This window comes from Podarcis filfolensis, assembly GCF_964270895.1.
Source record: "Podarcis filfolensis genome assembly, chromosome: 4".
NCBI lineage: Eukaryota > Metazoa > Chordata > Lepidosauria > Squamata > Lacertidae > Podarcis > Podarcis filfolensis.
This window is the reverse complement of record NC_139607.1, coordinates 48866699-48883094: the sequence shown is the minus strand read 5'-3', so window position 1 is coordinate 48883094 and position 16396 is coordinate 48866699. Positions and strand designations below refer to the sequence as shown.

At 41.8% G+C, this 16396-nt stretch overlaps 1 protein-coding gene across 1 annotated transcript in view; it reads left to right on the top strand.

The window, feature by feature from the left end:
• The window catches only part of PDXK (pyridoxal kinase), a 50174-nt gene that overhangs the window by 7918 nt on the left and 25860 nt on the right, over window positions 1-16396 (top strand). Inside the window, exon 2 of the mRNA XM_083612589.1 lies at window positions 13904-13958. Coding sequence (XP_083468715.1) covers window positions 13904-13958 — 55 coding nt within the window. The remainder of the gene's footprint in view (window positions 1-13903; window positions 13959-16396) is intronic.

The following is a 16396-nucleotide window of genomic DNA, read 5'->3' as shown; positions in this document are numbered from 1 at the left end:
CCCCTTTATTCCCCTTTGATTCCCTTCTTAGGGGAGAGGCTGTAACCCAGTGAAAGAGCATACACATTGCATGCAGAAGGTCCTAGGTCAAACCTCTGACATAATCCAGTTTTTAAAAGGAGAGTCAGAATGGACAGTACTGGGATAGATGAACTAAGGTCTGATCTTGTATAAGACAGCTTTTAACTGGGCATAAGATAATGTATTGTATAGTAGCATAATGCTACCTCATTTTTGTTTTACTTTAAGTTTGTTAAAAACTTATAAAGTGACTCTGAATGTACTTTGGGGAAAGAGTTACTAGAATTAATGGATGGGCATTTTTATAGGGCACATTACAGAGTGTTTCACATGCAGTGTCTAGTTAATCCTTACAACAGATATGTTATCTGTTAAAACAGTTATTTTAACAATGTTAAAAGCATTGTTATCCATATCTTGAAGATAGGGATATGAAACAGACATAGGTTATTTTGACTACCTAGCAAGTTTGCGTGTTGATAAAGGCTTTGCTGATAGAGAGAAAGATAAATATGTTTTCTGATAGAGGAAGTTCTATAATATTTTGCTTTCAGCCTTGAATATCTGTGATGCTCAGGCATCTTGCCAGCCCCTGCCATCTGGACCAATTATGAATGGAATGGAGGCAGAACCAGTGATACCTAAATAGTCTGCATATTTCATTATGAACACGTCTCATTTGCCACTTAACAGAGTTTTGAGGACCATTCTCTTTATTGATCAGAGACCACACGGCTTTAAAATCTGCTCTGGGTAAGTGTCTCCATATTAGGAGAGAGAGAAGATTTTTTTCCCCTTTCCACCAGAGGATAATCATCATGCAAGTCAGTGCTGGAGCAGACGTCAGAGCATGCCAGTATATGCTCTGATGCAATGTAGAAGCTGTGAAGCTAATCTGTCCTCTCTAGTGGCAGCTGTTTCTGATGGCAGAGGTTAGTGGTCTTTCTGAGCAGTGGAACCTCTGTAGGCTAAATTGCCCTGAATCACAAATGAAAGATGTTTCAGCATTCTGAGTCATGCTGACGTTTCACTCCTATTTATAGAAGGCATGAAAGCTGTTTTAAAAATCAAAATGAACAGTAGTAAAGAGGTAAAAAAAATATGAGTGAAACCAGCAGTGGTGATGAGGGACAGCCGCCACTGCTGATGCCACAAGACTCTTTGCCCATGTTTGCAAGCAAACATATAAAACCACTGGTGTGTGCAAACTATGAGGTTATTTATCAAATTACCAGCATGTTTATCTTCTTTATTGCACTGTGGCAAACAAACAAATGTGTCCATTTGTAGCAAGACCAACTTTTATTTTAAGCTAAAATATAGTTGTACTTGCTTTTTACATGAGGATACCTGGCTTGGCAGTTGTCTGGTTGTTTTCCAGCCGGCACTCGCTGGAACTCAGTTCCGTCACCTCTCAGGTGGGCACCATTGCCATTCTAAGAGAACGAGGGAGGTGTTCATGGTGTGTTATGGCATCTCTTTTTCTAAAAAAAATACCACTGGCAGTTGTATATGGCAATCTTTGGACCTCAGGACTTCACAAGCTGAACCATGAATCAGCAAGTGTTGTGTGGCTGCAAAGAAGGGTAGTGAGAGTTTATTTAGGCTGTATTAACAGAACCAAATTTTCCAAGTCATGAGATGCAGTAGTTCCACTTTATTCCACATTAGCTGGATCTTTTGGATTATTATGCCCAGTGGTGGGTGCAGCACTTAAGAAAGCTACAGACAAATTAGAACAGATTCAAAGAAAGACAACAAAGATGGTCAAGGGTATGCAAAACAATTCTTACGAAGATAGCTTAAAGAAGAAGAAGAAGAAGAGGGGGAGGAGGGGGAGTTTGGATTTGATATCCCGCTTTATCACTACCCGAAGGAGTCTCAAAGCAGCTAACATTCTTCTTTCCTTCCTCCCCCACAACACACACTCTGTGAGGTGAGTGAGGCTGAGAGACTTCAGAGAAGTGTGACTAGCCCAAGGTCACCCAGCAGCTGCATGTGGAGGAGCGGAGACGCGAACCCAGTTCACCAGATTACGAGTCTACCGCTCTTAACCACTACACCACACTGGGTACTGGGAACTGGGTATATTTTATCCTGGAGAAAAGACAGAGGTAGAGTCATGTTAGCATTCTCAAAGTGCTGAAGGACTGTCTCGTAGAAGAGAGCAAAGACTTGTTCTCTGCTGCTCTGGAGGCAAGAGTAGATCTAATGAACTTAATGGTGGTGGATTTGGGCTGAACATTAGGAGAAGCTTCTTAATGGTAATAACAGTTGGACTTTTAGGGCTCTCACTTCCTGGGAGCAGAGGCATCAGAGATGCTCTAACTCTATTTCCACCCTGAGTAGAATAGTGTTGGACTAAATTGCCTGCAAGACCACCTCCAGCTCTGAGTCTATGACTCTCCTGGGAACTACAGATTTCATTTATTATGCAGCGGACAGTGTGCATAGTTGGGATTAAATGGGTGTGCAATCCTTGTTGAAATCACCATTCAGCCATGAAACTCTTTGGCTGAACTGTTGCCTCAGCCAATTTTCTGTTTCACAGAGTTGATAAAAGGATAAATAAAGTTTAGAAAATGAAAAGCAGTTGGGACTCTTCCAGCCATCCTCTTTACTTGCATTCAGGATGATTTGTACTCATGATGGTATTGGGCTGGTTATTCATGGCCTACTTTAAATAACGTTTGTGCCTGTAAAACCTTTGAAACAGACATACTGCTTTGTTTCCAGTTGGTGCATGTCATAGAATGGTAGATTTAGAAGGGATTTCTTGCTGAAATCCTCTAACTTCATGCCACAATGTTATAGAGGGTTGTTGCACTATTAGATCAGTGGTGCCCCTCCAGATAGCAATAATGCAGAAGCATCATAGAACAACTAATAAACTGGAATGATGTGTGGATAGTTTAGTATAAACCCACTACTAATGGATTATTATTGAGTCACTGACAGGTTGCAGAATACACCCTCAAAACACACACTCCAGTTTGGAGGGGCCCTTTATAGAAACTAGATCTGTGCAGGTGGGCCATAAAGAAGGCTGATCGCCAAAGAATTGATGCTTTTGAATTATGGTGCTGGAGGAGACTCTTGAGAGTCCCATGGACTGCAAGAAAATCAAACCTATCCATTCTTAAAGAAATCAGCCCTGAGTGCTCACTGGAAGGACAGATCGTGAAGCTGAGGCTCCAATACTTTGGCCACCTCATGAGAAGAGAAGACTCCCTGGGAAAGACCCTGATGTTGGGAAAGATTGAGGGCACAAGGAGAAGGGGACAACAGAGGACGAGATGGTTGGATAGTGTTCTCTGTTCTCGAAGCTACCAGCATGAGTTTGACCAAACTGCGGGAGGCAGTGGAAGACAGGAGTGCCTGGCGTGCTCTGGTCCATGGGGTCACGAAGAGTCAGACACGACTAAACGACTAAACAACAACAACAGATCTGTGCACTGGATTTGGTTGAGGCCTAATTGGACCTATTCAGAGGCCTCGTTTGAGTTGGGTTGTAACAGCCCTTGATTGCTACAGGTTAGCTTGAGTGGCCTAGAGCCACCTGGGACTTTCGTCCAGCAGGAATGTCCAGCAGCAAGCAGACATGAGCAAGAAAAAGGGGAAACCACAAAAAGGAGGGACCTACCAGGTGGCTGCCTCTTCACAGGAGAAGGTTGGGGGGGTGCACTGCCAAATTGCCTCAGGGATGAATATGAGTTGAGTGGCTGCTGTGGTGGTGCAGGCCAAAGTGGAGCGACCCAGGGGCCACAAATGAGGGCCACGGGGCAGATAGGGTGTCCATACAGAGCACTAGAAGAAACAGCAAAGCCAAACTGACATAACATACAAAGTTGTCTATCTCTACATCAGGGGTTCAAAGCTGCCCTTTATTGTTAGGGCGCTAGAGTTAATTTCACCTGGTTACTTTCTCACTTAAGTGCAAATAAATAGTGAGTTGCACTCAACAAGGTAGTAATCAAATTCTTAAAAATCCAAGTGAAAACTTTACTTGGAGCGTGACACATTTGTTTTCTCTCAGTTAGAAGCCTGTAGTAACACATTTCTAATTTCAGTTGGAAGAACATCTGCTGTTTTCATAACAGCATCCTTGATCCAAATGAAGGACTAGGAACATACCCTCAGAATTCAGAAGTGCATGCTGGCTTTGCTCTTTAAACTTTAGCCTCAGGTTTTGCACCTGTCAGCACAGCACAACCATGCTGTGGTCTGCAGTACATAATACTGTCTTTCTAGGGTTGTGGCCCTTTTCCATGTGCCCAACTTCCAAATACACATTTCAGGATGTTTTCTGACTATGTGAATGAGATTATAATGTATATGTTGTTAGAAGAAAAAACTGCTCCCTTTCCCTTATGGGTTATTCCAGAGCCCGTACAGTCGTTAAGTGGGTTCCCTATGGGTAGGAGAAAAATAACATGAGGCCTACCAGAGTACCATATTTTTCCATTTATAAGACACCCCCTATTTGGGGGGGGGACTCCAAATTAAGAAAACACCCTTCAGCACTACCCGTGTATAAGATGAGCCCCAATTTTAAACCTATTTTTTGGTTTAAAAACCTAGTCTTATACACGGAAAAGTACAGTATATTGAGAAGCAAAGTGGCTAGTAAGCCTGATCTTTATTAAAGGAAAAGGAAAATAAACTGTTGCAACATGATCTCCACTCACCACACGGAGGAGGGAGGGAGGAGAACCCAGAGCCCTTATAAAGACTAAAATTGCCCATCCTGTAGCCCCCACAAAACATCATACATACATCACAGAAAGAGGCGGTCTACAGAGAAATCCTGTCTGCCAGGATACTTGATAATAGTCCCTGATTGCATTACCTGGGCAGTCTGGCCATTCTTTTGTGATGGTTAATACTTTAGTTCCTGAATCCAGGTCACAGGTTCACCCTGTTCATACACAAATATGCCCATAAGACAGGATTTGCAAGCAAAAAGACAATGGGAAGGTTTTCCCCATTTGCCTCCCTTACTGCAGAGGAATATTTGAGGTCCTTGGGAGAGTCAAAAGGGCTTCAGGATTGCTCTCCCATACTATTTCAGACACATGGTTTATATATTTAGATATGTGTGCATTTATGAATATTTATTCTATCCTTGAGACCTTACAATTCTTATAACATGTATATGTATTTTTTCCACACAAAAAATCAACAGAATTTGGATTATCAACCTTCCCCCCCCCCCCAGAAGAGTCACTGAGAAGGGAGGGATTGAAAGTGCTGCACCAGGCCCCATTTCCATGCCCTGAAGCAGAGTGCCAGCAGGTCCTCCTTCACACCTCTGTGGCTTAGCAGCAAGATGAGTCAGTTGGCTCTCATCAGAGGGCTTCCTGATCCCTTTCTCATTGCATGAATTTTGAAGCTGCACGGTTTGGTCTAGGTTCAATTATTTGTTCCTGAAGGTACAAAGGTAAGTCTCTTTGACGTTCTTTGAAAAGGGGGTGCAGGAATTATGCATACTTTCCCTAAGAGTTTCATTAACGTTTGCTAGAATATTGCAGTTAACAGTGCAGCTAAATGATTGACGTCTTGAGCTCCAATGCTAGGGAGCATAAGACTGAGAACTTGGGCCCTTTGTTCTTTGAACAGCAGACACACAGGCTAAGCACAGTTTGTTTCAAAAGCAATTTGCCACGAATTTTGTGGGGGTGGGGGAACACACTGTTAAAGAAGAACAAGTCTGAACCCTTCCTTGGGCTCATGGAACTAACTGTACAGTTTGTTGGATACTGGTCATTGACTTTATTGGTCCACATTAATACAACTACAGATCACTGCAGATGGTGACAGCAGCCACGAAATTAAAAGACGCCTGCTTCTTGGGAGAAAAGCAATGACAAACCTAGACAGCATCTTAAAAAGTAGAGACATCACCTTGTCAACAAAGGTCCGTATAGTTAAAGCTATGGTTTTCCCAGTAGTGATGTATGAAAGTGAAAGCTGGACCATAAAGAAGGCTGATCGCCGAAGAATTGATGCTTTTGAATTATGGTGCTGGAGGAGACTCTTGAGAGTCCCATGGACTGCAAGAAGATCAAATCTATCCATTCTTAAGGAAATCAGCCCTGAGTGCTCACTGGAAGGACAGATTGTGAAGCTGAGGCTCCAATACTTTGGCCACCTCATGAGAAGAGAATACTCCCTGGAAAAGACCCTGATGTTGGGAAAGATTGAGAGCACAAGGAGAAGGGGACGGCAGAGGACGAGATGGTTGGATAGTGTTCTCGAAGCTACCAGCATAAGTTTGACCAAACTGCGGGAGGCAGTGGAAGACAGAAGTGCCTGGCGTGCTCTGGTCCATGGGGTCACGAAGAGTCGGACACGACTAAACGACTAAACAACAACAATACAACTACAAGACTTTATTTTATGTTTTCATGACAAGCCATAGATTTAGACACAATAGTCATCATTTGCTGCTGGTTTTATAAATTCTCAAAACTACATAAAGTAAAACCATTGAGAGTTAAATGTAGACTCCTACTTTGGACAATCATGACCTCTTCAGGGTCATAATAGAATACATGAATCAGCATTGTCTCCACTCTTACACCCTCAAATAGCTAACTCAATGCCTCTTGCCAGCTTGATGCATTATTGTTGCTTTGTTCCTTATCTTTAAGTCAATTGCCTACCCACTGTATTGCATTATTGCCCCGGGAATATATCTCCAAAATCTTAATGAGATTTTGGTACCTCACTGTATTCATTTCTTTCAAATACAGCTAAACTATGTCGTCCCATTATATAAGCTTGATGTGCTGTGCTAAATAATAAGAGAGCAAGAGATACAAATTGAGTAGGACCAATTTATGATTGGTTGACCTATGCTGGCCATTATGTTCTACTCTGAGATTACGCTGCATTTTTAAAGCAGCTTTATCTGAGGGGAACTCAGTTTTACAAAACGTAACAGCAGTCATGTTGACCTATAGGAAAAATTCATAATATTGAGGTAGTAGCAAGCTTGCTTTTTTTTTTTTTTTTGAGAATTCAAAAGAGGAGAATAGTAGAGATTCTGAAAGCTTGCACACTATTTTGTGATATTTTGAATGACCTAAGATAAATAAAGGTATTTTTCTAACATAGCTTTTGAGTATTGTAAGTGTATTTCTTTTTAGCAATATTTCTTAAATAGTAATTCCCCCCCCTTAGGGTAGAATTTCCCAGAATGAGTCATTCCCCCCCACAAATATATATGTGTTAATTAGAGACCCTCACAAACTCAATCCCAACTTTTCCCAGAACATGGCATAAGTTTTAATCTACTGCAGGGCCAGCCCAATGTTCATAGAACCCTTGATTCAGTGGTCTAAAGTGGCCACCTCAATCTATCTTCATCGTAGACAAGCAGATACATAAAGTGTTTTACATTTACACTGCAGCATTTAAATACAGCTTGTGCATCTTCTCTGAATGAGTTTCTCTGATGTCACAGCACAAGTATTTGCTAGCCAGATTCTGCCCTCCATTGATTGCACAACCTCCTTGAATTTGATCCAGGTGTCTTTCTTCTTGTGTTCAGTTTATAGTTTTTTTCTTGTTTAGAGTGGAGGATCTTCGTAAAACTGCTATGAAAATCACAATACTTTCTTTTTCACTTTTCCTCAATTTCCTACACTACTTGACTTGTACCACAATCAATTTGTACTGAAGATTATTGTAGATTTAAAGGAAGAAATAATGGCATGTGAGTGTTTGTTTTGAATGCAGCAGTGATTAGACTAGTTACAACAATGACAAAAATAACAATTATTTCAGTGACTTCTTTTGGTTAAAATAAAGTCAGCATAGAGAATGAATTAATGGTGTTTTCTTTTTGTTTTGGATTTGAATTCAAAGCGATACGTTTTATCCTTTAGAAAGCACCATGCAAGTTTGATCTAGCCAGGTATGTTCTAGGTCAGGCATAGGCAAACTCGGCCCCCCAGATGTTTTGGGACTACAACTCCCATCATCCCTAGCTAACAGGGCCAGTGGTCAGGGATGATGGGAATTGTAGTCTCAAAACATTTGGAGGGCCGAGTTTGCCTATGCCTGTTCTAGGTTCTTCCCCACCTTCTAATTCAAGATTCTTCCATTATTTCTTGCCAGCCATGGGCCTTTAGTGAAAGAAGGTACCGTATTTTTTGTCCCATAGGACGCTCCGTCCCATAGGACGCACCTAATTTTTGGGGGGGGAAATAAAGGAAATTTCCCCCCCTTTATTTCCCCCCCAAAACCAGGTCGGGGAACAGCGGGATGGCGGCACTGCGCCTCCCCGCTGTCCCCCGAGCTTGTGGGGCTGGCCGATGTCTGCCCGACGCACGGGGCGCTCTGCTTCAGGGCATCCCGCGTGCCGGGCGGCAGGCTGCTATCCGCAGCGTGGGGAGCCCTGCAGGAACTCCCACGGGCTCCCCAGGCTTGCTGATAGCTTCCTGAAGCCTCGAGAGTGAGAGGGGTCGGTGCGCACCGAACCCTCTCACTCTCCAAGCTTCAGCGAAAGCCTGTATTCGCACCATAGGACGCACACAGATTTCCCCTTCATTTTTGGAGGGGAAAAAGTGCGTCCTATAGGGCGAAAAATACGGTATTTATGGATGGCAAACCCCTCTTGCTACCTTTGGCAGACAGAAGGGAAAAGCTGTTCATATGTGTGTTTTGCTGTCTTAAGGGTGGCACCTGTTCAGAGTGTCCTGACTGGGATTTAATGTTGCTGTTCACATTTTTAAAAAGTTGCTAGCTCTGCTTCAGTGCTGAGGAATAAAGAGTTCTGATTTTCATACTTCTAAAAATGAATTAATGTACCGATGAGTAAGTACATTTTCCATCCCCCTCAAGGTGGCAACCAAAGCTGGGGGGTGGGGAGTATACAGAAGAAAAAGTTCTGGTTGAAGATATGAGACTCAGTAATCTCAGAATGCATTGTTAATCCTACTTGACAACTGCTTAATCTGAAGAAGAAAAAAGTTCACATATTGAGATGCGCAACTTAATAAGAAATAAAGAAATCTCCTGTATCTAAAACCATTGTTGCTTTTAAAGCACAATAACTTTCAAATGGTTTGAGTGATTTACTATAAAATTTTAGGCTTCTAAAGAAAAACCTTGCCTGCAGGACAACACTTGGAATGCCAGTGATTTATGTAAAACTGCCTTGCACAAAGCTGTCTAATTCTATTTTGTAGTTTCTATCTGGAAATTAACAACTAAGCTGCTATCCTGATAAACTGAAGACAGGCGTATTTGTTCAGATGCACTCTCTTAAATACTGTTCCTAATTTGGTGACGTGTATTGGAACACTTTGAGAACTTTGGAATGTTCCAGTAAAGGAGCTATGCTGTGTCACGATCCTGCAATGCAGTTGACATGCAGTGAAGTGTCACTGTGCCTTGCAGCTTGCCACTTCCATCAGGGGACCGAGGAACTGAGATTAAAGCATGCTGTGGATTAAAACAAACTGTGGTATTACTTTGATTTGGCAAACAGTTTTTGATGTGGCTCTAGTTTGTTTTTGGTTTTCTGTGCCATAACTTTTCAGCTGATTCTACAGAATAGGAAGTAGTAAGTGCAGTCTATCAACCTGGGATTTCAGAAGCAGTATCCTCAAAAGTTAATAATAATAAAAAGATTTCGGATGTTGCTAGTGCAGCCCCAAAAGATCAATGCATGGATAACATACCCATCCTTCCATCTTATCTGAAGAAGTGTCCATGCACAGGAAAGCTCATACCAAGAACAAACTTAGTTGGTCTCTAAGATGCTACTGGAAGGAAGTTTTTTATTTTGTTCCATCCTTCCAAAGTTTAAGATATTCCTCTTTAACTTTGTTTGGTGAAGAGATGGAAAATTGGGAGCTTGTTTTGGGCATAGAAGTGACTAGTTGCATCTAATGATGCTATTAAAGGCTGGTGGTAGCTGGCTTGTAGTGTGCATTGTGTCTTGCAGTATTTGAATGCGTTGCAGACATTGCTCATCTTGGCCCTGTGTGGTCTGCAGTCATCAGACTAGGTACTCAGATTAGCACATGTTTACTCATTGCTGAGATGGATGAACGTTTAAAAATGGGTAAGTAATTTTCTGAACAATTCTGTCAAAGGTATGTGATCTAGTCACGTGAGTCCTGTTGGGAAAACTAAAACCTCCAGCTATCTGAAACAGACCACAATGAACCTATGCTTGGTAGTATGATAGTATTATCCAGTTATTACACAGGGTGGATGTCAGAATAGGTGGCTTGTAACAATAATTTTGAAATGAAGAAAATAATTCCTTTTGCTCAGGGCTCCCCATCAACACAGATCTGATTACCTTCCCAGTTTTCAAATCAGCCATTCTCTTCTCCCTTCCATACAAGTTGTACTACGGAAAAGCTGTTGCTTAGTAAAATGTTACATGTTTTGCAAGCAAAAGATCCCAGATTCAGTCCCTGACATGGCTGGGAGAAACTCCCGTTTGAAACCTTGGAATGCTACTCACAGTCATTGTAAACAATACTGAGCTAGATGGTCTAATGTTTTGACTCTGTATAAGGTAGATCACTGAGTTCATATGTTCAGTTATTGGAATTGGGAATATGAAGGGGGACTAGGCCGAAATGTTTTATTTATTTATTAAATTTCTATACCACCCTTCATCCAAGGATTGCAGGGCACTGATGGCGGCAACTCTTCTCTGCCAGTGACCAATGCAGCAGGGCACATGGCAGCAAAGCAGGGAGTGTAGGCAGTGGCAGCAGCAGCAGGTATGGTGGTAGTGGCGGCAGCAGCAGGGTGGCACTTCCGGTTTTGTCTCAGGCGGCGAAATGAGATGCATTACCCCTGTACTCATGAGATGGGTAGTGGAGATGGATCCTGGCTTGTATAGACTTGGGCTTGTGTACAGGCTTTCTCTATAGTTACAAACCTTTTGGATTGCATTCAGACACTGATATACGAGGCAATTTAAACCTGCTGTTGTACAACCAGTAAACGCTGTGGCTTACTTGTTTGGCTATCTGTATCTATTAGAAATCGCAGTAATGCATTCTTCTTGTTTCTAATGACTATTTAATCAAAGCAATAATTCACTGCAAAGTAGAGTGGTGTTTTTCCCCCCTTTGGTGGTGGCCAGCTTGTCTTTAAGATGGAGTTAGAATTTTAAGGAGCTACTATGGAAATGTTTTATCTTTTAGAGTTCTTTATTATTTTGGCTCTGCAATTATTTCCTCAGCACTTTCACTTTCTTTGTCTCCGCTGTTCTTAAGTTGAAGAGATAGAGAGACAGACAGACAGATACATATTGGTTGAATTTCAAATGGTCCTTGAAGAAAGAAAGCTTGCATAGAATTATATAAAACACACACATTTTCCTATACTGTATGGAGCATAGACTTCAAAAGTGCATAAAGTTTTGAGTGCATGTGTATGTGACGGGTGAAATATTCAGTGCCTGGCTAAAGGGCATTCATCACATCGCAACGGTCTATGAGGTAATCAGTGGTGATTTTGAGGTGGCCTTCACTGCATTTATCAGGCAATAACTATAGCTACTGCTTGCTTTAGTGAACCGTGACAAATGGTTACCAGCTTGAATTCTTTCTTCTTCAATTAAACTGTGTGAAATGACCATATGGATCCAGTTTCATAAGTGCTTGCTTATTCCACTCAGGCTTTTAGCTGACTTACATTATTCTAATTGCTCACAATGCGATTTCACTAGTAAAGGAGCTATACAAACGTTGGTCACACAAGGAGCTTAAAAAATGTTAACATCAGTAACGTTTAATATTGCATTTTTAAAAACAATCAATTAGGAAAGCTGTACTAACTTGGGCCCTGATCTAGGAAAAGTCCACATGTCACAATTAATGTTAAGTGTGATTGATTTTATCCTAGATCACAGGTGCCAGCATGCTTCACTTCAGATACTTTTGGGCTATAGCTCCCCTCGTGTTTATTCGTTTATTAAAACAAATAAACTTTAAAACTAGCCAAAATAAAATAAGATACAATAAAACACAGAGCTCAAAAACAGCCTTTCTCCAAGTGCCATTTTGTCTCAACCTACCAGTATTTTTTATTAAGTGTTGGACTTTAATAAATATTATCTACCTACCTATCGATTTAAAGTTTGTATGGGAATAGGTGGTCCTTCAGATATCCAGGTCCCAAGCTATAACGGTCTCTTAGAGGTTATCAAATCAGCACTTTCATATTGGTCGCAAACAAATAGGAAGCCAGTGGAGTTATTTTAACACTGGTGAGATGTTCCCTGTGGCTAGTACCAATTAGCTGCCTTGTTCTATACCAGTGCAGTCTTCAGACGTCAAATGCATTGCAATAGTCTCATTTTGAAGACTGTTGTGGCCAGTACACAAACAAATCTCTTCCAGCTCTATGGTTCTGTGTTTTACTGCAGTAATAACAGTTCACATTAGTTTTCCTTTGCTGGGAAGTATCCAGGGGGCTGTATACGCTACCATAGATGATGTCAGGATATGTGTGCATGGATATCTTGGGCACATAACTGTCAACTTTCAGATTTGAAAATAAGGGATCAGCAGCCTTGAAAATAAGGGATCAGCAGCCTCACCTGTCCCGGGGACAGTCTATGGGATATCTAACAATCCGGGATAGCAGCAGGAAGCAGGGAAAATGGCGCTGGAGTAAGGGAATTTCCCACAAAAAAAGGGAAGGTTGACAGCTATGCTTGGGCAGCCACATTCACACAGCTGCCTTTGTGAGAGCAAATTATTGGAGTGGCATGAGGGCTCTTAATAAACTGTTGTCCCTATATTTTAAAGCTAATGCAGCTGTTGTTGCAAAGAGCCAAGAAGCCAGCTTTATCAGTGGTTGCTGCAGATTCATCCAATCTGTACACTTCCCTAGGCCACAGAAAAAAAAGAACTTGCAATCTGCTGGTATTTTGTGAATGAATCTGAGTATGTCTTACTTTAGTATAGCATAGCCTAGTTATGTGGCTTAAATTTATGTGAAGGGGCTACCCTGTCATGTCAAGGAAGACACAATGTCCCCCAGTGTACTGCGTGACTAGCAAAGCTTCAATTAAACTGCCAGCAAATTGCTTGAAAATGGATCATACACGATTTCTGCACTATTACTATTGTCTCCCTGTGACTCACTCTGCTGTATATAGTAGCTTTTATTTTGAAGACTATTTTATTCCAAACCAAGAGAGGTTTGAGAGCAAATATATTAAATGTCAGATGTTTCCATCATATTTGCAGCCTAAGACTTAAGCAGTGGATGGAAATGTAGCATGCCTTGAAATATCAGATAAATATATATTTACTGTTATCTCTATTGCTACTGCAAAGAGTAGTTTACCTCTTTGCTACGACACCATACACATATATATCTCATCCGCTCCTCCCTCCCAGGCTTGGCTGTTTTCGGGGAGGGATTTTTTGCATATTGCGTCATAATTCTGTGCAATATCAAATATAGTCACTGCAAAGGAATGCTGCTTATTAGATTTTTCACTCTTACAAAATATTAATGTTTGCTGTAAACAACCTTCCCTCATCCTTCAAGAGTTTCCCCTTTAGGCCCTTGGGATCCTGAGAACTGCACATTCATATTTTCTACCATTTTCTCTTCCTGACCTTATTATTGCTGTAATATTGTCTTTACAGGTTTGCCCTGTTTTCCTTCTATTTTAGTTTATTCATCAGTATCTTTCAACTGTGTGTGTTGGCAGAAGAAGGGAGACTTCAGAAGCAGAAGCGTTTTATTGCTTATGGGTTTGCTTAATAACCCAGCTTTTAGTAATCAACATACTGTACTTAAATGCATAGTGGGCCACAGAAATATGTTGCTACCCTAGAATAAGGAGGAATTTTGTTTATAAATATTATTTGGTTTTTTGCAGGTTTTGGGCTTTGAAATAGATACTGTGAACTCTGTCCAGTTTTCAAATCATACAGGTAAGTATATACATATATCTATTCTCTTGAGATGCTTTTAGTTTACGGAAAAGGGGATGGATTTTCCCAATGAAGGGATGTAGAAAGTGGGGTCTCCCAAGGATCAGTATTGGGACCTGTGCTTTTTAACTTGATCATAACTGATTTTAGAGTTGGGGATGAGCAGAGAGGTAGCCAAGTTTGCTGATGGTACCAAATTGTTCAGGGTTTTTAAAACTAAAAGTGATTACAAAGAGCTCCAAAAGGAACTCTCTGAACTGAGTCAGTGGGTGGTAAAATGGCAAATGCAATTCAGTGGCAAGCAAGTGTTAAAGAGATACACATTGTTGTGGGGGAATCTTAATTTCAACATATACACGCATGGAATCTGAACCATGGTGACTCACCAGGAGTAAGAACTTTGGGTCAAAGTGAATAGCTCAGTGAAGATGTTGACCCAGTGTGGCAGTTGCTAGGAGTCCATGCTAGGGATCATTAGGACACGGAATGACAATAAGCCAACATCATACAAATCTATGGTGTGATTGCACTTGGAATACTGTGTACAGTTCTGGTTGCCTCACCTCAAAACACCTATTGTGGAGCAGGGAATGGTGCATTAAAAGGCAACTAAAATGATTAAGGGGTTGGACTGAAGATTACAAAATTTGGGACTTTTTAGTTTAGAAAAAATATGAATAAGGGGTGTGGGACATGAGAGAGTTGTATAGGATTAGACATGGTGTGGAGAAAGTGGATAGCAAAATGGTTTTCTCCATATCTAGTAATGCTAGAACTAGAAATGTTGGAAGATTCAGGGCAGACGAAAGAAAGTGTTATGGAATTCTCTCTCACACGAGGTAGTGATGGCCACTAACTTGGACGATTGTAAAGAGGGTTCGACAAATTAATGGAGGAAAAGGCTGTGCTCTGCCTCCACTGCTGGAGGCAGCATGTCTGAATACCATTGTTGGAAATTGTAGGTGGAGAAAGTGCTGCTGGTCTCAGGGCCTGCTTCCTAGAGGCCAGATAGGGAAACTTGACCTGCCAGATGTTGAAAACTGCAACTCCTGTCATCCCTGGCTATTGGCCATTCTTGCTGGGGCGTAATTCTGCAACATCTGGAGGACCAAAGATTCCCCAAACCTACCGGAGGCACATATGAAATCTACTATGAGAGCATGTTGTTGGATTAGATGGGCCTCTGACCCGGTCGAGCAGGTTCCTCTGGCATTCTTATGTATAATCCTAAATAAATGTTAAGAATACAAAACACTCAGGGAGCATTCCCAACTCCCCAATGTTGATGACTTGAGGAGGGATTAGATTTGGTCTCTGTGCTGGTCTCTCTCTTTCTGCTGTGGAGACCTGAATGGATGGGTGGTTACAGCTGGTGTTTTAACAGTAGTCAGCGTCAGGCCCCCAAACAGGGCATTTCAGGGATAGAGCTGGACTCGAACAGGAATCCACTGACTCCTACGCTGGTCCATTGTCAGATGGATCTTCTCTGTTGTGCCAGCCTGGAATTGGTGCTGCAAAACAACATCATCATCAACAACAACAAGGAAACAGCCTCTCACCTTCCACCCAGACCGACAAGAGCCAACAAGGCTTCGGATGTGGTGGCGGCTCTACTGCTCTGATGGTCCCCTAGGCAAGGTTAGGATTGTGTTACCTCTCTTTATTTGTTGGTACTGAGAGGAGCAAGCTTTTCAATATCAAAGGAGCATAAAGAACAGACTCTTGCATCAGACTTTCATCTGAGTCTGATCATTCCAGCCTTGCAAAGCAGCTTGGGCCTGGTGTTGCTCTGGCAGTGTTGGCAGCAAAGGCTGGGCTGGCGTGTGGTAGGCTCCTTTCACCCTCCAATCCCTGCCCTCCCAGTGTGTGTGTGTGTGTGCCCCAGGTGCCATTAAAGCACGCTCTGCCGCTGCTTCACACAGTGGGTCAAATCTTTCTTCCTCCTTTTTCAGCAGCCATTAAAAAAACATGTTTTAAAGGGAAACTACCTTGCTTCGAAAAGTTTTGGAAACAGCAACCCCTTATCTCTCCAGTGATGAAGGATTTGACAATCAAATGCTTAGGAGTGTTTGTTTGTGTGTGTATTACATTTCCTCCTTGGTTCTCCTCCAAGGAGCCTGGGCTAGCATCTGTAGAGGTAGCTTTTTTTTATCCCCACAAGAATGCTAAGAGGTACTAAGATTGGTATTAATTTGTCTGAGGCTACCCAGTGGCAAATTGACACTGTCATCTGTCACTATAAGCACCTGCCCATACATAGACTTCATGTTTACTTCAAAGAAATTGACTTCCTGATATTGGCGAGGGAGGAGAGAGATAAGGAGCATATATTAAAAGATCTTCCGATGGACACTTGTTTTTTTCTGAATCACTCTGTTCCTTACATTAACGAAAAGGAAGATGTTGATATGCTATTTGTGATGCTTAAGAATATCCTT